This window comes from Elephas maximus, chromosome 4, assembly GCF_024166365.1.
Source record: "Elephas maximus indicus isolate mEleMax1 chromosome 4, mEleMax1 primary haplotype, whole genome shotgun sequence".
NCBI classification, from domain to species: Eukaryota; Metazoa; Chordata; class Mammalia; order Proboscidea; family Elephantidae; genus Elephas; species Elephas maximus.
In genome coordinates, this window is record NC_064822.1 from 99,068,387 (window position 1) to 99,096,084 (window position 27,698).

Below are 27,698 nucleotides of genomic sequence, written 5' to 3' on the forward strand. Positions count from 1 at the left end.
TCACACCTAAACTACTGCACAATCTCTTAATAAGTCTTCATTCCTCCTACAGCCACCCTACTAGTGTCCACATCCCTTATGCTCCTGTTGTTGATGTTAGGTGACATCGAGTTGGTTCTGACTCATAGCGACCCTATGTATACGAGTACAAAACCCTGCCCAGTGCTGCACCGTCCTCATAATTGTTGCCATCCTCATAATTGTTGCTATGTTTGAGCCCATGTTGCAGCCACTGTCTCAATCCATTTCGATGAGTGTCTTCCTCTTTTTCACCCACCTTCTACTTTACCAAGCATGATGTCCTCCTCTAGGAACTGATCCCTCCTGATAACATGGCCAAATACCTGAGACGAAGTCTCTCCATCCTTGCTTCTAAGGAGCATTCTGGTTGTACTTCTTCCGAGACACATTTGTTCATTCTGGCAGTCCATGCTATATTCAATAGTCTTCATCAACACCATAATTCAAAGGCATCAATTCTTTGGTCTTCCTTATTCATTGTCCAGCTTTTGCATGCATATGAGACAATAGAAAATACATGGCTTGGATCAGGCACACCTTAGTCCGTAAAGTGACATCTTTTCAACACTTTAAAGAGGTCTTTTGCAGCAGATTTGCCAGTGTAATACGTCATTTAATTTCTTGACAACTGCTGCTTTCATGGGTCTTGATTGTGGATCCAACTAAAATAAAATTTTTAATAATTTTGATCTTTTCTCCATTTATCATGTTTCTTACTGGTCTAGTTGTGAGGATTTTTGTTTTCTTTATGTTGAAGTGTAATCCACACAGAAGGCTGTAGTCTTTGATCTTCATCAGTAAGTGCTTCAAGTCCTCTTCACTTTCAGCAAGCAAGGTTATGTAATCTGCATATCACAGATTGTTAATGAGTCTTCCTCCAATTCTGATGCCATGTTCTTCTTCATATAGCCCAGATTCTCAGATTATTTGGTCAGCATACAGATTAAATAAATATAGTAAAGGACATGACCCTGGTGCACACCTTTCCTGATTTTAAGCCATGCAGCATCCACCCCCTTGTTCTGTTCAAACAACTGCCTCTTAGTCTTTGTACAAGTTCCTCATGAGCACAATTAAGTGTTTTGGAATTCCTATTCTTCACAATGTTACCCATAATTTGTTATGATCCACACAGCGTGTGCCTTTGCACAGTCAATAAACCACAGGTAAACATCTCTCTTGTATTCTCTACTTTCAGCCCAGATCCATCTGACGTGCTCCTGTAACTATTCCCATCTTGCTGTTTCTTGAACACACCCATTTCGTTTACTCCTCAGGGCCTTTTCACTTACTCTTCCTTCTAGCAGATATCATCCTCTTCCTCGAGAGCTTTGCATGGCTTGCTCTTTCCCATTAATGAGGACTCCAGACAAATGTCGCCTCAGAGAAGTTTTCCTTTGACAGCTCTAAAATAGCACCCACCCTTGACTCACTTCTCTCCATCTTCTTACTCTGCTTTACTTCTTTCCTAGCACTTATCAGTATTTGACATAATATTATATTTTTATTTACTGATTAGCTGGTCTCTTTCCCCAACTAGAATACATGCTCCATGAGACACTGTTGGGGGGAAAAAAAAAAGTAGTCAAGGAAATGAAAATACTGCCAGTGACCCTAAAAGTCATTCAGCTCTACCACCTATCTGATATTTAAATCTACTTCACACTCTATTATTTGTGACATATTTTTTGTATTGTATCACATTTTTCCCACTTATCTCCACCATTATTATTTTTTCATGGAGAAAAATGGCCTCAATATTAAATAAAAATTTTACTAAGAACAATATTGTCTACTCTTTTGACAGTATGCAATTAATTTTCCCCTATAATCCACAGAAGAAATTAGTCATTTGGACAATTGACTGTGACCATTGCTGGCAGCATGTGTAGAGCTAGAACAGATACTGAAGCAGTAACATTTTGTACCAAATGTACAAATACAATAAAGCACAGAATAAGCAAGGCCTGTGTACTTTTGAACTACAGCCAGTGTCTGAAAAATAATACAAAAATGTCCAGTCTAGTAACTTCCTTCCACATTCCACTGTTTTCTTTTTTAAAGGAGGACTCATTTCAGTCAGAAATTTTCCAACTTTTTTACATGGTTAACATTATTCTTAAGAAATGCTAAGTAGGTCAAATTCTTATTTAAGAACTGATGGAAGACTTTATCCAAAATAAGTTTATCCATTGAATTACGACAATGTGTTCATTTAGATTTTGTACTAACTTTGTAACTGGACATAGCCAATGTTTTGTTTTGTTTGATTTTTGTGTTTTTTTTTTTTTTCTTTGTTTCTTTCTCCTTTTCCAGGAGTTTCTAAGATGTCAAGCACTCTTTCCTTGTATACTGGTGAAGTGTATTGCCCCAGTGAGGGGTATTGATTTCCCATTATTCTTAGATGCCACATGATGCATTTCTATTAGTTGTAAACACAAGAATGACTTTTATTTTGCCCTCCATCACATCAGTTTGCCAGGGCTGGACATCTGTAAATGAGGCCCAATGTATTTCATCAGACACTTTTCCACCTTGTTACATTAAAGGAATAATGCTTTCAAGATGTCCATATGTAACAAAGCCTGTTTCTAAAAACCCACTGATATGTTGCCAGAGCCCCATAGCTAGGTCTCTGGAAAGTGACAGAACATACTTACTTTTCAGGCCTGCTCTGGGATTGATGTATTTTCATAGGCACTGGACAATGACTTATCTCTCACTGATATATATTGGCTTTGGAATTAGCAGAAAAATTCATATGGGTCTTTGCAAGTAACACAAAGTTTATTGATGAAGAGAAGGCATTAAACAACAGTACAAAATAGGCCCTTAGGATAGATTACATTGTTGGACAACAACAATTTGGAGAGTTCATTGGTGTCATAGAGTACACAAAAACACATTAGAGAATATGCCTTTGAAGATTTTTTTTTAATAATTTTTATTGTGCTTTAAGTGAAAGTTTACAAATCAAGTCAGTCTTTCACACAAAAACCCATATACACCTTGCTACACACTCCCAATGACTCTCCCTCTAATGAGATAGCCGACTCTCTCCCTGCACTCTCTCTTTTCGTGTCCTTCTTGCCAGCTTCTAACCCCCTCCACCCTCTCATATCCTCTCCAGGGAGGAGATACCAACATAGTCTCAAGTGTCCACCTGATCCAAGAAGCTCACTCCTCACCAGCATCCCTCTCCAACCCATTGTCCAGTCCAATCCAATCCATGTCTGAAGAGTTGGCTTCAGGAATGGTTCCTGTCCTGGGGCAACAGAAGGTCTGGGGGCTGTGACCACTGGGGTCCTTCCAGTCTCAGTCAGACCATTAAGTATGGTCTTATGAGAATTTGGGGTCTGCATTCCCACTGCTCTTCTGCTCCCTCAGGGGTTCTCTGTTGTGTTGCCTGTCAGGGCAGTCATCGGTTGTAGCCAGGCACCATCTAGTTCTTCTGGTCTCAGGATGATGTAGTCGCTGGTTCCTTTGGCCCTTTCGGTCTGTTGGGCTCATAATCACCTTGTGTCCTTGGTGTTCTTCATTCTCCTTTGATCCAGGAGGGTTGAGACCAATTGATGCATCTTAGATGGCTGCTTGCTAGCATTTAAGACCCCAGACGCCACTCTTCAAAGTGGGATGCAGAATGTTTTCTTAATAGATTTTATTATGCCAAATGACTTAGATGTCCCCTGAAACCATGGTCCCCAGACCCCTGCCCCTGCTACGCTGGCCTTCAAAGCATTCAGTTTATTCAGGAAACTTCTTTGCTTTTGGTTTAGTCCAGTTGTGCTGACCTCCTCTGTTCTGTGTGCTGTCTTTCCCTTCACCTAAAGTAGTTCTTATCTACTATCTAATTAGTGAATACCCCTCTCCCACCCTCCCTCCTTCCCCCTCTCATAACCACAAAAGAATGTTTTCTTCTAAGTTTAAACTATTTCTCAAGTTCTTATAATAGTGGTCTTATACAATATTTGTCCTTTTGCAACTGACTAATTTCACTCAGCATAATGCCTTCCCGGTTCCTCCACGTTATGAAGTCTTTCACAGATTCCTCACTGTTCTTTATCGATGTGTAGTATTCCATTGTGTGAATATACCATAATTTATTCATCCATTCATCCACTGATGGGCACCTTGGTTCTTCCATCTTTTTACCATTGTAAACAGTGCTGCAATAAACATGGGTGTGCATATATCTGTTCATGTAAAGGCTCTTATTTCTCTAGGATATATTCCAAGGAGTGGGATTGCTGGATCGTATGGTAGTTCCATTTTTAGCTTTTTAAGGAAGTGCCAAATCGATTTCCAAAGTGATTGTACCATTTGACATTCCCACCAGCAGTGTAGAAGTGTTCCAATCTCTCCACAGCCTCTCCAACATTTATTATTTTGTGTTTTTTGGATTAATGCCAGCCTTGTTGAAGTGAGATGAAGTCTCATTGTAGTTTTGATCTGCTTTTCTCTAATGGCTAATGATCGTGAACATTTTCTCATATATTTGTTAGCTACCTGAATGTCTTCTTTAGTGAAGTGTCTATTCATATCTTTTGCCCATTTTTTAATTGGGTTATTTGTCTTTTTGCAGTTGAGTTTTTGCAATATCATGTAGATTTTAGAGATCAGGTGCTGATCAGAAACGTCACAGCTAAAAACTTTTTCCCAGTCTGTAGGTAGTCTTTTTACTATTTTGGTGAAGTCTTTGGATGAGCATAGGTGTTTCATTTTAGGAGCTCCCAGTTATCTAGTTTTTCTTCTACGTTCTTTATAATGTTTTGTATACTGTTTATGCCATGTATTAGGGCTCCTAATGTTGTCCCTATTTTTTCTTTCATGATCTTTATCGTTTTAGATTTTATATTGAGGTCTTTGATCCATTTTGAGTTAGTTTTTGTGCATGGAGTGAGGTACGGGTCTTGTCTCATTTTTTTGCAGATGATCACCAAGTTATGCCAGCACCATTTGTTAAAAAGACTGTCTTTTCCCTGTTTAACTGTTTTGGGGCCTTTGTCAAATATCAACTGCCCATATGTGGATGGATTTATGTCTGGATTCTCAATTCTGTGCCATTGGTCCATGTATCTGTTGTTGTACCAGTACCAGGCTGTTTTGACTACTGTGGTGGTATAATAGGTTCTAAAATCAGGTAGAGTAAGGCCTCCTACTTTGTTCTTCTTTTTCAGTAATACCTTATTTATCCGGGGCCTCTTTCCCTTCCATATGAAGTTGGTGATTTGTTTCCCCATCTCATTAAAGAATGTTGTTGGGATTTGGATTGGAATTGCATTAAATGTATAGCTCGCTTTTGGTAGAATAGACATTTTTATAATGTTAGGCCTTCCTATCCACGAGCAAGGTATGTTCTTCCACTTATGTAAGTCTGCTTTGGTTTCTTGCAGAAGCGTACTGTAGTTTTCTTTGTATAAGCCCTTTACATCTCTGGTAAGATTTATTCCTACGTATTTTATCTTCTTGGGAGCTACTGTAAATGGCATTGATTTGGTGATTTCCTCTTGTATGTTCTTTTTGTTGGTGTAGAGGAATCCAACTGATTTTTGTATGTTTATCTTGTATCCTGATACTCTGCTGAACTCTTCTATTAGTTTCAGTAGTTTTCTTGAGGATTCCTTCTTTAGAGTTTTCTGTGTATAAGATCATGTCATCTGCAAATAGAGATACTTTTACTTCTTCCTTGCCAATCTGAATGCCCTTTATTTCTTTATCTAGCCTAATTGCTCTGACTAGGACTTCCAGCACAACGTTGAATAAGAGTGGTGATAAAGGGCATCTTTATCTGCTTCCCGATCTCAGTGGGAATGTTTTCAGGCTCTCTCCATTTAGGGTTATGTTGGCTGTTGACTTTGTATAAATGCCCTTTATTATGTTGAGAAATTTTCCTTCTATTCCTATTTTGCTGAGAGTTTTTATCATAAATGAGTGTTGAACTTTGTCAAATGCCTTTTCTGCATCAATTGATAAAATCATGTGATTCTTGTCTTTTGTTTTATTTATGTGGTGGATTACATTGTTTTTCTAATGTTGAACCATCCCTACATACCGGGTATGAATCCCACTTGGTCATGGTGAATGATTTTTTTGATATGTTGTTGAATTCTATTGGCTAGAATTTTGTTGAGGAATTTTGCATCTACATTAATGACGGATATAGGTCTATAATTTTCTTTTCTTGTGGTGTCTTTACCTGGTTTTGGTATCAGAGATATGGTGGCTTCATAGAATGAGTTTGGTTATATGCTCTGAAATACCTTTAGTAGTAGTGGCGTTAACTGTTCTCTGAAAGTTTGGTAGAAGTCTGCAGCGAAGCTCTCTGGAGCCGGGGCTTTTTTGTTGTTGTTGTTGGGAGTTTTTTGATTACCTTTTCAATCTCTTCTTTTGTTATGGGTCTATTTAGTTGTTCTACCCCTGTTTGTGTTAGTTTAGGTAGGTAGTGTGTTTCTAGGAATTCATCCATTTCTTCTAGGTTTTCAAATTTGTTTGAGTATAGTTTTTCATAGTAATATGATATGATTCTTTTAATTTCTCTTGGTTCTGTTGTAATATCGTCCATTTCATTTCTTATTTGGGTTATTTGCTTCCTCTCCTGTTTTTCTTTTGTCAGTTTGGCCAATGGTTTATCAATTTTGTTGAGTTTTTCAAAAAACCAGCTTTTGGTCTTGTTAATTCTTTCAATTGTTTTTCTGTTTTCTATCTCATTTAGTTTAGCCCTAATTTTTATTATTTGTTTTCTTTTGGTGCCTGTGGGTTTCTTTTATTGCTCCCTTTCTTTTTCTTCAAGTTGTAGGGATAGTTCTTTGACTTTGGCCCTTTCTTCTTTTTGGATGTGTGCATTTATTGATATAAATTGGCCTCTGAGCACCACTTTTGCTGTGTCCCAAAGGTTCTAATAGGAAGTGTTTTCATTCTCATTGGATTCTATGAATTTCTTTATTTCATCCTTAATGTCTTCCCTAATGCAGTCTTTTTTGAGCAGGGTATTTTTCAGTTTCCAAGTGTTTGATTTCTTTTCCCTGCTTTTCCTGTTATTGATTTCCACTTTTATGGCCTTATGGTCAGAGGAGATGCTTTGTAGTATTTCAATGTTTTGGATTCTGCTAAGGCTTGCTTTAGCAGAATCCAAAACATGACCTAATATGTGGTCTATTCTAGAGAATGTTCCATGTGCACTAGAAAAGAAAGTATAGTTGGTTGCTGTTGGGTGAAGTGTTCTGTATATGTCTACGAGGTCAAGTTGGTTGATTGTGGCATTTAGATCTTCTGTGTGTTTATTGAGCTTCTTTCTGGATGTCCTGTCCTTCACTGAGGGTGGTATGTTGAAGTCTCCTACTATTATTGTGGAGCTGTCTCTCTCACTTTTCAATGTAGATAGAGTTTGTTTTATGTATCTTGCAGCCCTGTCATTGGGTGATAAATATTTAATATGGTTATATCTCCTTGGCGTATTGTCCCTTTAATCATTATATAGTGTCCTTCCTTATCCTTTCTGATAGATTTAACTTTAAATTCTATTTTGTCAGAAATTAATATTGCCATTCCTGCTCTTTTTTGATTGTTTGCTTGATATATTTTTTTCCATCCTTTGAGTTTTAGATTGTTTGTGTCTCTAAGTCTAAGGTGTGTCTCTTACAGGCAGCATATAGACGGGTCTTGTGTTTTGATCCATTCTGCCACTCTCTGTCTCTTTATTGGTGCATTTAGTCCATTTACATTCAGGGTAATTATGGATAGGTATGAATTTAGTGCTATCATTTTGATGTCTTTTTTTATGTGTTGACAGCTTCTTTTTCCCACTTGATTTTATGTGCTGAGTAGATTTTCTTTAATATATTGTTCTTTCCTCATATTTGTTGTTGTTGATTTTGTTTCTGCTGAGTCTGTATTTTTCCCTTGTATTTTATTTTGATGAATAGGATAGTTTGTCTCCTTTGTGGTTACCTTATTATTTACCCCAATTTTTCTAAATTTAAAACTAACTTTTATTTCTTTGTATCGCCGTATTTTCCTCTCCATATGGAAGGTGTATGATTACATTTTTTAGTCCCTTTTTATTATTTTAATGTTGTCTTTTATATAATAACATCACCATTACCCTGTGTTGGGCTTTTTTTTTTTTTTAATCTTGCTTTGTTTTTTTTGGATTTCCCTGTCTGGGTTGACTTCTGGTTGCTCTGCCCAGTGTTCTAGTCTTGGGTCGATACCTGATATTGATTTTCTAACCGAAGAACTCCCTTTAGTATTTCTTGTAGTTTTGGTTGGGTTTTTACGAATTCCCTCAACTTGTGTTTATCTGGAAATATCTTAATTTCACCTTCATATTTAAGAGACAGTTTTGATGGATATATGATTCTTGGTGGGCCATTTTTTTCGTTCAATTTTTTAAATATGTCATCCCATTGCCTTCTTGCCTGCGTGGCTTCTGCCAAGTAGTCCAAGCTTATTCTTATTGGCTCTCCCTTGTAGGTGACTTTTCTTTTATCCCTTACTGCTCTATAATTGTCTCTTTATCTTTGGTTTTGGCAAGCTTGATTATAATATGTCTTGGTGACTTTCTTTTAAGATCTACCTTATGTGGAGTTCGATGAGCATCTTGGATAGATATCTTCTCATCTTTCACAATATCAGGGAAGTTTTTTGCCAACAAATCCTCGACAATTTTCTCTGTATTTTCTGTTATCCCTCCCTGTTCTGGTACTCCAGTGACTCGTAGGTTATTTCTCTTGATAGAGTCCCACATGATTCTTAAGGTTTCTTCATTTTTTTTAATTCTTTTATCTGATTTTTCTTCAAATATATTAGTGCCAAGTGATTTATCTTAGAGTTCAGAAATTCTAGGTTCTACTTGCTCAGTTCTGCTCCTCTGACTTTCTACTGAGTTATCTAATTCTGTAATTTTATTGTTAATCTTCTGAATTTCTGATTGCTGTCTGTCTATGGATTTTTCCAGCTTATTAAACTTTTCATTATATCCTGAATAATCTTTCTGATTCCTTCAGTTGCTTTATCTGTGTGTTCCTTAGCTTGTTCTGCGTATTGCCTCATTTCCTTCCTGATGTCTTGAAGGGTTCTGTATACTAAACTTTCATATTCTGCATCTGGTAATTCCTGGAATGCACTTTCATCAAAAAGGTCCCTGGATTCTTTGTTTTGAGAGCCTGTTGAGGTGATCATGGTCTGTTTCTTTATGTGACTTGATATTGACTGTTGTCTCTGAGCCATCTATAAGTTATTGTATTAGTTTATGCTTGCTTACTGTGTCGCAGCTGCTTGCTTTGTTTTGTTTTGGTATACCCTTATGGGTTGCTTGAGTGAGCTAGCTTGATGATTTTTGCCTTTGGAGCTCTGGTGTCCTGTCCCCAGCTGGCTAGATCTGTTATCAGTCTAGGACTTCATTGAGTTTTCTTGTATGAATTCACCTCAGGTTTCCAGGTAGCTGATATCAAGTGTGTGGTACAGGCTCTGTCTTACAGTCTTAGAGGGGCAGGGGTGATTGGCGTATATACCAGTATCTGATTGCAGCAGGGGGTCATGCTCTGAACAAGGCAGGGAGCTGAGAACCAACCCCCAAGTGTCTCTGAGGAAAACGCATCTCTGTTCCCTACAGCGTGTTGGCAGGTGGGCTCTGCAGAGGGACCACGGGCACCCAAAGTTTTTGTTGTAAGGACTGGGAAGTACCAGTTATCCCTGGACCCCTGTCGCAGGTGGCTGGGCGACCTGAGTGGAGCCACCATTCCTTAGGTCCCTGTTGTAGGTAGTTGAGGACCTTGTTTAATAGGCAAAGCAATGTCAAACATCAAACACCCACCTCTCCACCGCACAGCTGAAATGGTTGGAGTTTGCCAACAAGGGCCTATTCTGAAATAGGCCCACACAGGTCCATGGAGAAGGGAAAGGTGCTCAAGGTCCACGGACGGTTTATGCCTGGACAGGAGCCGCTTTTGTCCTGAGCTCCCCAGTTAATGGAGCCTGCAAATTATCTTTTCCCCCCAGTTGCAAATTTTTATCCTTTCCCCAAGGCCAGGAGAATGGCTCCAGGTGCTCACCAGGGTCTATCTCAGGCCTAGGGATTCAGCCACTGAAGCTGGGTTGGCGGTGGAGGGGGGGTGGTAAAATGTACGCAAGTACTTAGCTTTTGCGGAGAGCGTCCTTCTGCTCAGATTCCGAAGGTGTGAGGAAACTGTGGCCGAAAGCTAAGACCAGCCTGCCCCCGCCGCTGCCACCGCCACAGCCACTCCAGGAATGGTGCCTGAGGGCTCCCCGCAATTCAGGTCTGACAACTCCTCTCCGCTTCTGAATGGTCCCTTCCTTCCCCTCAGTTCATTGCCTAAGCTTGCCTTTGATGCTCAGGGCTCCCAGCTTGTCACAAATATACTCCTTTCACTTGTTTTTTCGGGTCTTTGTTGTAAAGAGGGCTGAGGGGACCGTCTGTCTATTCCACCATCTTGGCTCTGCCTCTCACCTTTGAAGATATTTTAAGTAAGTGTTTACTCTTTGACTTGGATTTGTTTTAGTGATGCTTGAGGTCTACCATCTCTACTACTTGTTGGCAAAGTTTACTTCAACCAGAAAGCCAAGATTTTTCTCCCATAGATTTTAAATCTTTTAAATAGCATTTGTGTCTCTTGAGAGAAAACTCCAAAAGGTTATAGAATTCATTTGTCCTGGAGGGAAGAAAACAAAACAGTGAATATTAAGAGACAATGAGAGCACAACATTTAAGAAAAGAGTATTTGTCTAAGAACATGTGAGAAGTAGCCTCCTGCTATCCTTTTTTGTTTCCTTCACATTTTATTACAGGGCGTCTCTTAGAGTCAGTCTTGCCTAACACCTCTACCATTGTCATCCACTGTGGGACATGATCCTACTTTCCTTTTTTTTCTTAATTGTATATTGATTTACATTCTCTTTCCTTGGTCTCTGACTTGGCTGAAAATGTCTCCTGAGCTTCTTTGCATTTACATGGTGGCTAAGAGTGTGTCTTGGATCATCTCAGCACACATTTTTACTAACTCCTCAAACATTAACTACCTTGTTTCACAATATGTACGTTTAACCTCCATTTTCTTTCTCTAACCACCCACTGACTCCTTTTCTCTGTGATCTTTGGCAAATGGCTTAACTTTTGTGTTATACTCCGCATGACTCCAGTATACCTAGTTTATAGGGAAAAATTAAAACATATTTATTCATATTCATATTAAAGAATCTTAAGTTGATATGTAATATTTACACATACAAAGTTACCTACTTACAGATGTTGCTGTTGTTGTTAGGTGCCATTGAGTCAGTTCTGACTCATCGTGACCCTACGTACAACAGAACAAAACACTGTCCAGCCCTGAGCCATCCTCGTGATCATTACTTCCAGGAAGAAACAAGTATTTGTTGTGTTGTCTCTATTTACTGAAATCCATTCTTGGTTTCTATTTACATGAAACCAAAAAGGGATTGATGTATGTGTTAACTTTCAGAGAGCTCCATTCATCAATCCAAAAAAATATTTGAGTTCTTACTATGTGCTGAGCACTAATTTGGGTATAGGGAATACAGCAGTGAACAAGACAAAGTTTCAGTAAGCTCCTTGGAGCTCGCATCCCAGTGGGGCAGACAGACAATAAACAAATGAATAAGCAAAATCTATTATGTGTCAAGGTTTCCAAGGATTTATTCAGCCAAGTGAGTCCACAGCAACTGTGCCCATTAGAAGCAGCACAGGGTTGCAGAAAGAAATCAGGCATTTGAGGTTCTTAAGCAACAAAAACATCACTCAAAACATGAGTACAATTCTGTGGGCCACCACTGCTCGCTGACATCTGAACTTCTGTTGCTAGGACACTGCTAAGCATAGAACAGCTAGGGACACTTTACGAGCTGAGGAAATTCTTTGTAGAATGATGTTCTGATATACATGAATCTAAATTCAGTTCTGAAATATGGTGGAATAGAAATTAGGAAAGAGAGAAAGACCATTTAGAATTTAATAATCTAATCCCAGTATTACACTGAAAAAATGTTGATATTTTATGGTAACATTTTAGAAGCTATTGCCCATTCTGCTTCTAAATGGTTAGCAATACTACTCAGTAAAGTCTAACCTAATCTGTCTCTTAATTTCCTCAAAAAGCAAGTGGCTAATCTTTAGCCCAGGAAATATAATTTTTGTTCTGATACTATGCCTTTTGTTTTGCAAAGCAGAGAAATCAGTGTTATTACATCTTTACCCTCTAACGGGTCTCTAAATAGAAATGAGGTGTCTTCATTGATTTGGGGAATTGAATGCCACTTGGGGGAAATCAAAACAGTATTCGTTTCAAGCTTGAGTTCCCCTGCATAGTACCAAGTTCTTTCCCTCGACCCCGAGGCATGGATCTCAATGAGAAAACATGGGGAAATGATGAATCCAGGATATCTTGAGATCATCTTGCCTCTGTGCTTAATGTTGCCCTGAAATTCTCTCTAAATGTGGCCCGTGAATAATAGAGATCAGTACCTGATTTTTATTGCTATGGGCAGAAGTAAACCATACCATGCAAGAAATAAGTACAGATATATATCATGGTACTCCTCATTTATTTTTATATGGGAAATATGCCCATCTGAATGAATATTGGTTGTGTCTCGTATTTGAAGTAAGATGCAAAGTTGGGAGTTTGTTAAGATGTGTACCTCACCACGAACTGATGAGAACTGGAATAGTGTGATATGGTGATGCACCTAAATAATTCTCACATCACTGAGCCACAAATCTGATAGTCATTGTTAGATTTAATAACAGAGAGAAGTAAGGAAGCTTCAAATTACTAAACACTGATAACATTTTTGAAGAACAAAATAAATGAACATTAAGTGAAATGCAATCCCAGGATCAGCCTGCTCCTAGCCTGGGGCTGAGTAGAAAAACACACTTTGCTTCATCATTCTCTTAATTCAACATTTTCACGTTGCGCTTCAAAAATATACATTTATGCAGAAGGAAAAACGGCTATAACTCTCATAACATTTATATACAGCCTGTATATGAAACTGGTTGTTATGCCATAGTTATGATGCCAAGAGAATCTCAATGTTTGGTAATCAATCATCCATTAGCCAAATCTCCCTGGTTGTCAGACTCCAGGGACAGTTGCTGGGTGGAGAAAGTTACAGTTGGTCTTCTTTTTTTCTTGTTCTAACTTTTGTTGTTAGCTGTCCTCAAGCCTACTTGGACTCATGGTGACCTTATACACAATAGGATGAAACATTGCCCAGTTCTGCATCATTATCATGATTGCTAACATGTTCAAGTCCATTGTTGGGGCTATTGTGCCAATCCAGCTTATTGGGGGTCTCCCTCATACTTACTGGCCCTTTACTTCACCAAACATGGTATTTTCCTCAATGACTGATCCTTCCTGATGACATGTCCAAAACTTCAATGAAGTCATAAGGTTTTCATTGACTAATTTACAGAAGTAGATCTCCAGGCCTTTCTTCCTAGTCTATCTTAGTCTGGAAGCTCCCTTGAAATCTGTCCACTATGGGTAACCCTGCTGGTATTTGAAATACTGGTGGCATAGTTTTTAGCATCATAGCAACACACAAGCCAGCACAGTACAACAAACTGACAGATAGATGATGGTTGTTCTAATTAAAAAAAAGATAAATCAAATGCGAAGCCTCTAGGGAGAAACAACAAAAAAAAAGTAGTTTAAAGAGTCTCATTAAACTGGCTTTTGCTGAGATGAGCAGGTAATGACTGCCTACCATAAGCGATTATCAACTAGAACAAATATAGCAGGTAAGAATAATTCAGTTCTGAATTAAAAAAAAAAAAAAAAAACTGCAGATGATGTCAGTTTTCCCAGTTAGAGATAGTGTGGCCTAGAAGAAAGTATGTCATCTACAGAGCCAAATAAAACCTGAACTCTATCACACCATAGCTACAGCTCCTTGGACAAGTGACTTAACCTCCCTGAGGTAAAAATTTTCCATCTGTGAAATGGGCTAATAACAGTAAGCTTTCAGACCATCTTCCGTATAAAGAGCAAGACTTTCCCTCCCTTTCTTTCCTTCATCTCTCATTTCCTTAACTCACCTTTCTATCTCCAAAGACAGCTGGGAAATAACTGAGGAGCTCTTTTTTGGCGAACAAGGATTTGATCATAGTGTACAAAAAACCTCTTCAGACTACTTTCAAACTAAAACCATTTCACACCCAGTAGAAAAATTTAGTTCATGAAAGGAGAAGCCAAATGGGAGCAGTCCGAGAATGTCTTTCCAAAAAGAAGTTGATTTTAAGTATACCTGCCCAGTTACTACCAAGAATAATTCTCTTCCTTAAATCAAGCAATAAAAAGGTAACTGCTCTGTTGAAAATGCTTTGTGTCATTTATCCAGGGCAAATGAAAGGTACTCTGATTATCAGTCCCTTTGTCAAGCGTAATTTTTCATCAGTTGTATTTTAACGAAAAACTAAATCCAGTTTTAATTCCCTTTGCAAGAGTCTTCCAAGGAACAGAAAGAACAAAGACAGCATCAGGGAAAAATAAAGCAAATACACTTTAACTTCAGCAATAGTTCTCAGGTATTATTACTAGTCCCTTTCCTATCAATATTTTTGTCCCCAATTCTCTCAGCTCTAATGCTTTAGGTTTTCTGAATTTCCCAAATTATATGTCCATTTGCTGCTGATGCCTGAAGAAAAAGGGAGGTGAGACCAACAAGAGATTTGCATATACACTGTTGAATGGGATGGAATTTCATCATTTCATTTTTCTTCTTTTACATGTATTTATTATTAGCAACTTGAAGTGATCCATAAATAAGGAAACTAATAGATGTTGAAGCCTCATTTGGTTACCACCACTGACATATTCTCCTTTCTGCCAAGGCCCATTCTCACCTAATCAGAATTCTCAACGAAGAGGGGAGTGGAACAGGACATGGAAACTCCTAAAAAGTTCGGGCACTATATTTTTAGTACACCTCTAACAGGTGCATATATAAAGTCTTGGGAAAATAGGACTTTTTATAATTGAGATAATGAACTGAAATTTCAAACTAATATTTTTCACATTCAAATTCTTTTGAAAAATCACCAAACGTAGGACTGATTATTTCGTTTTTAAAAATAAAAATATGTGCATGAATGCCTATGGGTACATCTCAAATGTTTCTTCAAATTTAGTGCAGTATCTCTTCACATGGTAGTTTTGAACTTAATTTGGTGCCTTTATCTAAAATTGGCAACCACATGGGCTTGCCATGAGTTGGAATTAACTCACCAGCAACTAACAACAACATCTAAAAATGAAGAGCAGGTGAGACACTGAAAAATATCCTCATTTGCATCTCTTTCCCTTTCCTATGAGAAGGAGGGTCACCCCACTCAATTTTTCCTGAGCAATAAGGAAATAACTAGTGGCAACTTGGGAATTAATTCAACCTTGGTCTCTCATACTACTACTTCAGGCCTTCCATTGTTTGGGTCAAACTAATGCTGGATTGCAAAAGAGAAGAAGAGATGATTAATAAACCTTTCTTGATTGAATTGAAGAATATGGTTACTGTGTCTTCTTACACGAAATATGCTGTTATATGATTCATTATTTATTTTATTTTTTTTTTATTAACTTTTATTGAGCTTCAAGTGAACGTTTACAAAACAAGTCAGTCTGTCACATATAAGTTTACATACATCTTACTCCGTACTCCCACTTGCTCTCCCCCTATTGAGTCAGCCCTTCCAGTCTCTCCTTTCGTGGCAATTTTGCCAGCTTCCCACTCTCTCTATCCTCCCATCCCCCCTCCAGACAGGAGATGCCAACACAATCTCAAGTGTCCACCCGATATAATTAGCTCACTCTTCATCAGCATCTCTCTCCCACCCACTGTCCAGTCCCTTTCATGTCTGATGAGTTGTCTTCGGGGATGGTTTCTGTCCTGTGCCAACAGAAGGTCTGGGGACCATGGCCGCCGGGATTCCTCTAGTCTCAGTCAGACCATCAAGTATGGTCTTTTTATGAGAATTTGGGGTCTGCATCCCACTGATCTCCTGCTCCCTCAGGGGTTCTCTGTTGTGCTCCCTGTCAGGGCAGTCATCGATTGTGGCCGGGCACCTAGTTCTTCTGGTCTCAGGATGATGTAGGTCTCTGGTTCATGTGGCCCTTTCTGTCTCTTGGGCTCTTAGTTGTCGTGTGACCTTGGTGTTCTTCATTCTCCTTTGCTCCAGGTGGGCTGAGACCAAGTGATGCATCTTAGATGGCTGCTTGTTAGCATTTAAGACCCCAGACGCCACATTTCAAAGTGGGATGCACAATGTTTTCATAATAGAATTATTTTGCCAATTGACTTAGAAGTCCCCTTAAACCATGTTCCCCAAACCCCCGCCCTTGCTCCGCTGACCTTTGAAGCATTCATTTTATCCTGGAAACTTCTTTGCTTTTGGTCCAGTCCAACTGAGCTGACCTTCCATGTATTGAGTGTTGTCCTTCCCTTCACCTAAAGCAGTTCTTATCTACTAATTAATCAATAAAAAACCCTCTCCCTCCCTCCCTCCCCCCCTCGTAACCACAAAAGTATGTGTTCTTCTCAGTTTATACTATTTCTCAAGATCTTATAATAGTGGTCTTATACAATATTTGTCCTTTTGCCTCTAACTAATTTCGCTCAGCATAGTGCCTTCCAGGTTCCTCCATGTTATGAAATGTTTCACAGATTCGTCCCTGTTCTTTATCGATGTGTAGTATTCCATTGTGTGAATAACCACAATTTATTTACCCATTCATCCGTTGATGGACACCTTGGTTGCTTCCAACTTTTTGCTATTGTAAACAGAGCTGCAATAAACATGGGTGTGCATATATCTGTTTGTGTGAAGGCTCTTGTTTCTCTAGGATATATTCCAAGGAGTAGGATTTCTGGGTTGTATGGTAGTTCTATTTCTAACTGTTTAAGATAACGCCAGATAGATTTCCAAAGTGGTTGTACCATTTTACATTCCCACCAGCAGTGTATAAGAGTTCCAATCTCTCCGCAGCCTCTCCAACATTTATTATTTTGTGTTTTTTGGATTAATGCCAGCCTTGTTGGAGTGAGATGGAATCTCATCGTAGTTTTAATTTGCATTTCTCTAATGGCTAATGATCGAGAGCATTTTCTCATGTATCTGTTAGCTGCCTGAATATCTACTTTAGTGAAGTGTGTGTTCATATCCTTTGCCCACTTCTTGATTGGGTTGTTTGTCTTTTTGTGGTTGAGTTTTGACAGAATCATGTAGATTTTAGAGATCAGGCACTGGTCGGAGATCTCATAGCTGAAAATTCTTTCCCAGTCTGTAGGTGGTCTTTTTACTCTTTTGGTGAAGTCTTTAGATGAGCATAGGTGTTTGATTTTTAGGAGCTCCCAGTTATCTGGTTTCTCTTTGTCATTTTTGGTAATGTTTTGTATTCTGTTTATGCCTTGTATTAGGGCTCCTAAGGTTGTCCCTATTTTTTCTTCCATGATCTTTATCATTTTAGTCTTTATGTGTAGGTCTTTGATCCACTTGGAGTTAGTTTTTGTGCATGGTGTGAGGTATAGGTCCTGTTTCATTTTTTTGCAAATGGATATCCAGTTATGCCAGCACCATTTGTTGAAAAGACTATCTTTTCCCCAATTAACTGACACCGGTCCTTTGTCAAATATCAGCTGCTTATACGTGGATGGATTTATATCTGGGTTCTCAATTCTGTTCCATTGGTCTATGTGTCTGTTGTTGTACCAGTACCAGGCTGTTTTGACTACTGCGGCTGTATAATAGGTTCTGAAATCAGGTAGAGTGAGGCCTCCCACTTTCTTCTTCTTTTTCAGTAATGCTTTGCTTACCCGAGGCTTCTTTCCCTTCCATATGAAATTGGTGATTTGTTTCTCTGTCACCTTAAAAAATGACACTGGAATTTGGATTGGAAGTACTTTATATGTATAGATGGCTTTTGGTAGAATAGACATTTTTACTATGTTAAGTCTTCCTATCCATGAGCAAGGTATGTTTTTCCACTTAAGTATGTCCTTTTGAATTTCTTGTAGTAGAGCTTTGTAGTTTTCTTTGTATAGGTCTTTTACATCCTTGGTAAGATTTATTCCTAAGTATTTTATCTTCTTGGGGGCTACTGTGAATGTTATTGATTTGGTTATTTCCTCTTCGATGTTCTTTTTGTTGATGTAGAGGAATCCAAGTGATTTTTGTATGTTTATTTTATAACCTGAGACTCTGCCAAACTCTTCTATTAGTTTCAGTAGTTTTCTGGAGGATTCCTTAGGGTTTTCTGTGTATAAGATCATGTCATCTGCAAATAGAGATAATTTTACTTCCTCCTTGCCAATCTGGATGCCGTTTATTTCTTTGTCTAGCCTAATTGCCCTGGCTAGGACTTCAAGTACGATGTTGAATAAGAGTGGTGATAAAGGGCATCCTTGTCTGGTTCCCGTTCTCAAGGGAAATGCTTTCAGGTTCTCTCCATTTAGAGTGATATTGGCTGTTGGCTTTGCATAGATGCCCTTTATTATGTTGAGGAGTTTTCCTTCAATTCCTATTTTGCTGAGAATTTTTATCATAAATGGGTGTTGGTCTTTGTCAAATGCCTTTTCTGCATCAATTGATAAGATCATGTGGTTTTTGTCTTTTGTTTTATTTATGTGATGGATTACATTAATGGTTTTTCCGATATTAAACCAGCCTTGCATACCTGGTATAAATCCCACTTGATCAGGGTGAATTATTTTTTTGATATGTTGTTGAATTCTATTGGCTAGAATTTTGTTGAGGATTTTTGCATCTATGTTCATGAGGGATATAGGTCTATAATTTTCTTTTTTTGTAATGTCTTTACCTGGTTTTGGTATCAGGGAGGTGGTGGCTTCATAGAATGAGTTGGGTAGTATTCCGTCGTTTTCTATGCTTTGAAATACCTTCAGTAGTAGTGGTGTTAACTCTTCTCTGAAAGTTTGGTAGAACTCTGCAGTGAAGCCGTCCAGGCCAGGGCTTTTTTTTGTTGGGAGTTTTTTGATTACCTTTTCAATCTCTTTTTTTGTTATAGGTCTATTTAGTTGTTCTACTTCTGAATGTGTTAGTTTAGGTAAGTAGTGTTTTTCCAGGAATTCATCCATTTCTTCTAGGTTTGCAAATTTGTTAGAGTACAATTTTTCGTAATAATCTGAAATGATTCTTTGAATTTCATTTGGTTCTGTTGTGATGTGGTCCTTCTCGTTTCTTATTCGGGTTATTTGTTTCCTTTCCTGTATTTCTTTAGTCAGTCTAGCCAATGGTTTATCAATTTTGTTAATTTTTTCAAAGAACCAGCTTTTGGCTTTGTTAATTCTTTCAATTGTTTTTCTGTTCTCTAATTCATTTAGTTCAGCTCTAATTTTTATTATTTGTTTTCTTCTGGTGCCTGATGGGTTCTTTTGTTGCTCACTTTCTATTTGTTCAAGTTGTTGGGACAGTTCTCTGATTTTGGCTCTTTCTTCTTTTTGGATGTGTGCATTTATCGATATAAATTGGCCTCTGAGCACTGCTTTTGCTGTGTCCCAGAGGTTTTGATAGGAAGTATTTTCATTCTGGTTGCATTCTATGAATTTCCTTATTCCCTCCTTGATGTCTTCTATAACCCAGTCTTTTTTCAGGAGGGTACTGTTCATTTTCCAAGTATTTGATTTCTTTTCCCTAGTTTTTCTGTTATTGATTTCTAGTTTTATTGCCTTGTGGTCTGAGAAGATGCTTTGTAATATTTCGATGTTTTGGACTCTGCAAAGGTTTGTTTTATGACCTAATATGTGGTCTATTCTAGAGAATGTTCCATGTGCGCTAGAAAAAAAAGTATACTTTGCAGCAGTTGGGTGGAGAGTTCTGTATAAGTCAATGAGGTCAAGTTAGTTGATTGTTGTAATTAGGTCTTCCATGTCTCTATTGAGCTTCTTACGGGATGTCCTGTCCTTCTCCGAAAGTGGTGTATTGAAGTCTCCTACTATAATTGTGGAGGTGTCTATCTCACTTTTCAATTCTGTTAAAATTTGATTTATGTATCTTGCAGCCCTGTCATTGGGTACATAAATATTTAATATGGTTATGTCTTCCTGATCAATTGTCCCTTTTATCATTATGTAGTGTCCTTCTTTATCTTTTGTGGTGGATTTAAGTCTAAAGTCTATTTTGCCAGAAATTAATATTGCTACTCTTCTTCTTTTTTGCTTATTGTTTGCTTGATATATTTTTTTCCATCCTTTGAGTTTTAGTTTGTTTGTGTCTCTAAGTCTAAGGTGTGTCTCTTGTAGGCAGCATATAGACGGATCATGTTTCTTTATCCAGTCCGAGACTCTCTGTCTCTTTATTGGTGCATTTAGTCCATTTAAATTCAGCGTAATTATATATAAATAAGTGTTTAGTGTTGTCATTTTGATGCCTTTTTATGTGTGTTGTTTACAATTTCATTTTTCCACATACTTTTTTGTGCTGAGACATTTTTCTTAGTAAATTGTGAGATCCTCATTTTCGTAGTGTTTGACTTTATGTTTGTTGAGTCGTTACGTTTTTCTTGGCTTTTATCTTGAGTTATGGAGTTGTTATACCTCTTTGTGGTTACCTTATTATTTACCCCTATTTTTCTAAGTAAAAACCTAACTTGTATTGTTCTATATCACCTTGTATCCCTCTCCGTATGGCAGTTCTATGCCACCTGTATTTAGTCCCTCTTTTTGATTATTGTGATCTTTTACATATTGACTTCAGTGATTCCCTGTTATGAGCATTTTTTTTTAATTAATCTTAATTTGTTTTTGTGATTTCCCTATTTGAGTTGGTATCAGGATGTTCTGTTTTGTGACCTTGTGTTGTGCTGATATCTGATATTATTGGTTTTCTGACCAAACAATATCCTTTAGTATTTCTTGTAGCTTTGGTTTGGTTTTTGCAAATTCTCTACACTTGTGTTTATCTGTAAATATCTTAATTTCGCCTTCATATTTCAGAGAGAGTTTTGCTGGATATATGATCCTTGGCTGGCAGTTTTTCTCCTTCAGTGCTTTGTATATGTCATCCCATTCCCTTCTTGCCTGCATGGTTTCTGCTGAGTAGTCTGAACTTATTCTTATTGATTCTCCCTGGCTGCTTTTAAAATTTTCTCTTTATCTTTGGTTTTGGCGAGTTTGATGATAATATGTCTTGGTGTTTTTCTTTTTGGATCAATCTTAAATGGGGCTCGATAAGTATCTTGGATAGATATTCTTTCGTCTTTCATGATGTCAGGGAAGTTTTCTGTCAGGAGTTCTTCAGCTATTTTCTCTGTGTTTCCTGTCCTCCCTCCCTGTTCTGGGACTCCAATCACACGCAAGTTATCCTTCTGGATAGAGTCCCACATGATTCTTAGGGTTTCTTCATGTTTTTAATTCTTTTATCTGATTTTTTTTCAGCTATGTTGGTGTTAATTCCCTGGTCGTCCAGATGTCCCAGTCTGCATTCTAATTGCTCGAGTCTGCTCCTCTGACTTCCTATTGCGTTGTCTAATTCTGTAATTTTATTGTTAATCTTTTGGATTTCTACATGCTGTCTCTCTATGGATTCTTGCAACTTATTAACTTTTCCACTATGTTCTTGAATAATCTTTTTGAGTTCTTCAACAGTTTTATCAGTGTGTTCCTTGGCTTTTTCTGCAGTTTGCCTTATTTCGTTTCTGATGTCTTGAAGCATTCTGTAAATTAGTTTTTTATATTCTGTATCTGATAATTCCAGGATTGTATCTTCATTTGGGAAAGATTTTGATTCTTTTGTTTGGGGGGTTGGAGAAGCTGTCATGGTCTGCTTCTTTATGTGGTTTGATATGGACTGCTGTCTCTGAGCCATCACTGGGAAACTAGTTTTTCCAGAAAATCCGCTAAAAAAAAATGCAGTCAGATCCCTATCAGAACTGCCTTTGGATTATAACCACCACCTTGTTTCCTGTAAGGATGAAAGTCTGAGATTTGGATCATATATGCTTGACTGTAGCTGGTTCTGTGTTTTTAGTCCAATTAGGAGTGGATTTTTGGTCCCTGGGTTTTTTTTTTTTTTTTTTTTTTTTCTTCTCTCAGGTCGAAAGAGTGGGTTAGGAAAAGACCAAAAGAAAAAAAAAAAGGGATGGGGGAAGCAAAGCCGCTGCGGAGCCGGAGCCGTTCTCCCTCTGGCTCAGGCAATTACAATGTTAATGAAGCCGCCTGGGGAGGGTGGGGGAGGGATCAGAGAGATAGGAGAGTAGCACCTCAGAATATAGCCAGAGTTTCTTGTCTTGCTTGGAATGACTATTATATCTGAGATTCCCAAGGGGCGTGTCGCCTATGTGTGCTGGCTGTGTGGAGATTGCCCCCGGGGGTCTGGCCCGCTGAAGTCACAGTCAGATCCTCCACTGCCAGTCCAAATCCTAGCGTCAAGGTTCCTCTGCTGGGATGCTTTACTCCTGGCTCCAAAATCAGTCGCTGCCTCCCCGGGACTTCTCGTCCTGCCAGCTGCGTCGCTGCACTGCTCTCGCGAACTGGCTGCGCCCCCTCCCGGGGTTAGTTCAGAGGATTGGAGCAGCTCCCCATGCTTGTGCCGTGACAGCGCCCAGTCAAATGCCCGGTGGCACAATTCCCCAGCTGGGATGCTGCTCTCCCAGCTCCAAGACCAGTCACTGCCTCCCGGGGACTTCTCCCACCGGTTGTGTTGCCACGCCACCTGCGCGAACCGGCTGGGCCCCCTCCCGGGGTGAGTTCAGGGGGGTAGGGCTGGGCCCCTTGTTTGCGCCGTCAGCTCCCCTGGGCTCTGCCCTAAATCGGGCGCCAAAGGTTACCTGACTGGGACGCTGGCTCCAGGCTCTGGAAACAATCGCTGCTTCCCCGTATTTGCTCGTTTTCCATCTCTAAATCTGTGTTTGTTGTTCAGGGTTCGTAGATTGTTATGTACGTGATCGATTCACTTGTTTTTCTGAGTCTTTGTTGCAAGAGAGATCCGAGGTAGCGTCTACCTAGTCCGCCATCTTGGCCCCACCTTCTTCATTATTTTTTTAAAGTGGCAAAAAATACATAACCAAATTACCCCGTATTTATAAAATATGAATCACTTTTTTCCTATAAGAGGTAAGATCAATTTTCCAGAATGAAAGGAATAAACATATATAGATGTGAATCAATTCTGTCTTGGTTTCTTATTACCATATTAAAAGAAAATCTGAGGATATAAGGTATGACTTAACTTTTATTGTAAATGCTTACAGCGATGTAATGTATATAAAATAACCGTCATAAAACTAAACTGATGCATCCAACAGCTGGCTGCATTTAAATGATTTTAAAACAAGTGCTTATAAAAAGATTTGGGTGTTTTGCTACTTAGAAGTGAAACAAATCCTCAGTCCATTGTTTATGTTGATTTTCTCCAACAGGACTGGGAATTCCCACATTTCATGGGAGACGTTGATGTGAATCTCCCTGGGTTACACACTTCTCACATGCAATTCAAGGTTCCTTTCTTCCAGAAGATCTTCAAGGAGGAATATCATATTCACATAACAGGTATGTTACAAAATTGAGCACAATGTGACTGTCTCCTTGTATTAAGGCAATGCTAACTGCTTGTAAAAAAGCAAACCATAATATTTCAGAGGCATGCATCAGTATAATTTCATTCCTCACTCACTTAACAGTGCAGTGTGGTTCCAGGTCGGCTGGAGATTCTACACAGTAATTTTGGGATCTAGGCTACTGGTGGCTCTACTAACTTCAACTTCAACATCTAACAGGCAACTGGGAATGAAGAGGATGAGGGAAATGGTTAAGAAGGCTTACCTGTGTCTTAACCATCTTGGTTTGGAAAAGAAACATATTACCTCCACTCACATTCCATTGCTGATAACTCGTCAAAGCTGTACTTTGATTCAAGGAAAGCAGGGAAATGTAGCCCCATCTGGGCAGCCACTTCTGGTACCAGGACTAACATGCTCATACAGTATTATCAAAGAGAAAATCTTTGGTATGGATAGAGAGCTATCTCTGCTGTACTCCATATACCAGTCTACCTTGATTTTTGTTCATCGAGTGGATTCCTTTTTCACAAAATAACACTCAACATATTTTTCTCAACATTAATACTCTCGACGTGTGTTCCTTCTTCCTTCACTGCCAAAATAAAAAAAACAAACAAAAAACCAATGGTATATTAGAGCTACCATCAGTCACATGCCTTTAGGGAGTTAGGTCACTTCTCATTTAAGTAAGACCTATTTCTGCGGCAGAACGCACGTCCTATATTCGTCTGTAGTGATTCTCTTGTGAATTCCCAGATTATTTCATTTTCAAATGTCCTGCTTTTGAAACGGCTCCAATATGATTTATTGTACTATTCTTTTACAACATCTCAGTCATTCTCATCTTAAAAAAAGGCTCTATGGAATTACAGTTTGTACCTTTTTTTTTTTTTTTTAAAGCAGCAGCAGACAGATGAATGATCACAAATAAAGGATAGCATCAGTTCCCAAGCTGTTCAAATGCAGGTAGGGAATGTGTGTGTGTTTAAGAACAATGGCCTAGGATCCCACACCTGCTATAATAAAAACTGCTGAAGAAATTTGTGCTCACACTAACGTCTGTGCTGCTGAATAAAAATAGCCTGAGCACAGAAAATGTTAACATCTGAGTACTGCTTCCCGACCAGGAGGCCGTTTTCTGCTTGGAGCGTGAAGCGACATTCCTAAATTGGAGAATGAGCTCATGAATAGGGAAGATGCAGCAGGTTTCTTTCCCTACTCAGAATGAATAAGGCCTATTTATTAAATTCACTGGGTAAATCAATCAATTTGAGTGCAGGTCACATAGTGTAGTTTCAGAGTCCCCACTTAATCCCTGCAGCATGCTACCCTCTCGGACTTCGAGAACAGCTATCACACAGGGCATCATCATATCCCTTTGGGTGGACTTTTGCCTGGACCATCTGTTCTTGCTATCAACTCTCATTCCAGGCCATCTTTGCAATAATATTGTTTCTGACTGAGTTACAGAATGCCTGTCAAAAATATACAGCTTAAGGATAGAAACATCAGGTTAAAATAAAATAATTGGAGGATCCATTGATACGAAAATAATCAAGCTGTTAAGAATATTTAATTCAGAGCTATTTCGCGTGGCTTTGTCATCTACACTGTCATTTATAGACAGGGGCAGATTCAATTTTGTGGTGCCCTAAGTTTATACAATTTGGAATGCCCTACTTCAGAAAATGAATACACAATTATATCTTAAAACTGTACTCAGTGCCTTGGGAGGGGGCCGTGCATGCAAGAGTCCCTGAAGCTTCAGTGTCACTAAAAACTAGCTTCGAGGTAAATCCTCCTTCGCACTTGGAAAGAAGCAGACACACGACTTCCATTTGAACTAAAACCTTTTCCCCACAAAGTACTATTTTCCAAAAACTTACAAGGAAGAAAAACTAGCTGAGTTTTTGTAATGGATACCGCATGTTAATAAGTTTTGCCAGAGGTGGGAAGGTATGTAATTTAGATTTTGATGTGGTGGTTGCCGAATTCTGCGGATTATCATACATACTCTTGGGAATTTTATCATATACAGATTGCTGTGCCCCTGCCCTAAATGGGTATTTTATAAATGCTCACCCAGGTGATGCTGATAATGGCTTTCTTTGGGACCTGCTCCTCTCTCATTGAGAAGCCACAGATGAGGTCAGGCCATCTCCTTGGAATGGGCTGTGGGAACTATTGGAGATCTAGGCCTGCCGGGAAGGGCTGTGAGGATTCTGGGGTCTAATTTCAAAATAGGGTAGAGAACGGTGTGAGTTTGGGATGATGGACTCCTCCATCAACAATTTAAGTCCAATCTGGGATAAGATGCTCAAATGCATACCCAGAACCACGATAAAAATTTCTAGGAAGATGGCTACAGGTTTGGAGGTTGTAGGAAGTTAGAAGCTTCCTCCTCTTGCCATTGTTCTGTTACTCTCTTTGTTCTGCTAATTGGCTGCAGAGGTTGCTGAGGCCGCTCTGAAGCCACACAATCCCCATCACCTGGGGAGGGCATTTTTAAAGTACCCTTCCCTGGCCCTTTCCCAGGTCTACAGGATCAGAGCCATTAACTGCCTAAACATCTAATTTCCTATGAAAGGTTTTTTTCTTATCTGACTTTGTGAGACAAATGTTTCTGCAGAAACCTAGGGTAAAATTTTCAAAACAGCTATGCTACCAGACTGCCACATCTTTCTCCTTCAGAGCAGCTGGCGGGTTTGAACTGCCAGCCTTTTGGTTAGCGCCTACCACTTTAACCACTGTGCCACCAGGGCTCCTGTGCCACCAGTTACACTTCAATATTTCAATAGTTAGCAGCCTACACATTTGTATGTGAACTGCAAATGTTAACTTGTTAATAAGCACCTCACAAGTTCTCGTCTTTTTTCTATGGCGATTTCAGTGCTTTCCTCAATAAGCAAGATAGTATCAATCCTGGGGTTGTTAAGCATGAAACCCTCTATATCCATCAATGGTTGTCAAACTTTAATATGCATTAGAATCACCTGGGGACCTTGTTAAAGAGACAGATCTGTAAGCTGCACACCCACAGTCTGATAGCTGAGGCATGGGGCAGAGCCTGGAATCTGCCCTTCTGTCAAGTACTGAAAGTAATACCCACACAGGTAGCAGAGGACCAACCACTCTTTGAGAAACACTGCTACTGAGACACCTTTTCTATAGTCAGAATTCCTCTCATCTCAGTTTTAATTTACTTTCATATACGACTGTTAAAATGAAAAGACACAGAGCAGAATGCAAATTCAATAGAGAAAGGCGTGTGATAAAGCCCTGCCAGGACCTGGAGAATTTAGAGCTGGATCCAACAGACGAGGTCCAGAAGTACAGTATGACTCGGGAAAGGTGCTGGTCTTGTTAACCACAGAGGAAGCTCAGCCGTGGGTAGGAAAAGGGATCCTGCAGGCCCACAGACTGCCCCATCTCTTGCTCTCTGCCTGTTTTTATTCTGCACTAGAAGAGCCTGAACAAGGACAGTTAGATTCTCTGGGAGTCAAGAGTAGCTAGATCTTGCCCCTAACTACCAGTTCCCTGTGATCTAGAAAAACTGTCTGTGAATCCAGAGCCAATGGAATGCGAAAGTTTGGTACACAGGCTTTGGCTCTGCTACTTACCAGTGGTATGGTGCCAGTTAAGGTTCCTTAACCTCAGTTTTCTCGTCTGTTAAATGGGGAGAGTAAAAGTGCTTATCCCATAGGGCTGTTGTGAGGATTAATTAATTGATTAGTTAATCAATTAAGATATGCAAGGCACATTACCTGCCATGTAGTAAAAACCCAGAACCCAGTGCCGTCATAAGCATCCATAAACTTTTACTCGTTTTACTTACAGCTTTTCCTTTCATCCGTCTAAAGTTTGTTTTCTATTTAATTCAAGAGCATTAGAGGGCTCTCTTATCATCTGTCCACACTCTACTGTTCTAAGTTCTCAAGAAGGAGAAAGCTAAGAATAGAAAACTTCTCTCTCCCACTGAAATGCTCAGTTTATAGAGGAACTCATCAGACACTGATGAGTTCCCATTGACATTTTTAAAGCATTTAAAATTTGAGTATTTCTTAATCCTGATTCCAAGATAGTTTTATTTATGCATGTCAGAAATAACTTGAATTGTTACAT

The 27,698-nt window shown here is 39.0% G+C and overlaps 1 protein-coding gene across 9 annotated transcripts in view; it reads left to right on the plus strand.

Moving 5' to 3' along the window:
• Positions 1-27,698, plus strand: part of TMEM117 (transmembrane protein 117) — a 568,932-nt gene that overhangs the window by 529,961 nt on the left and 11,273 nt on the right. For 8 of the 9 annotated variants that reach the window (XM_049882884.1, XM_049882881.1, XM_049882877.1 and 5 more), the window contains one exon: positions 23,436-23,565. In XM_049882884.1, the coding sequence (XP_049738841.1) occupies positions 23,436-23,565 (130 nt within the window). Of the gene's footprint in view, positions 1-23,435; positions 23,566-24,476; positions 25,198-27,698 lie in introns of those variants that run through there. The other variant, XM_049882885.1, reaches the window with a different exon arrangement.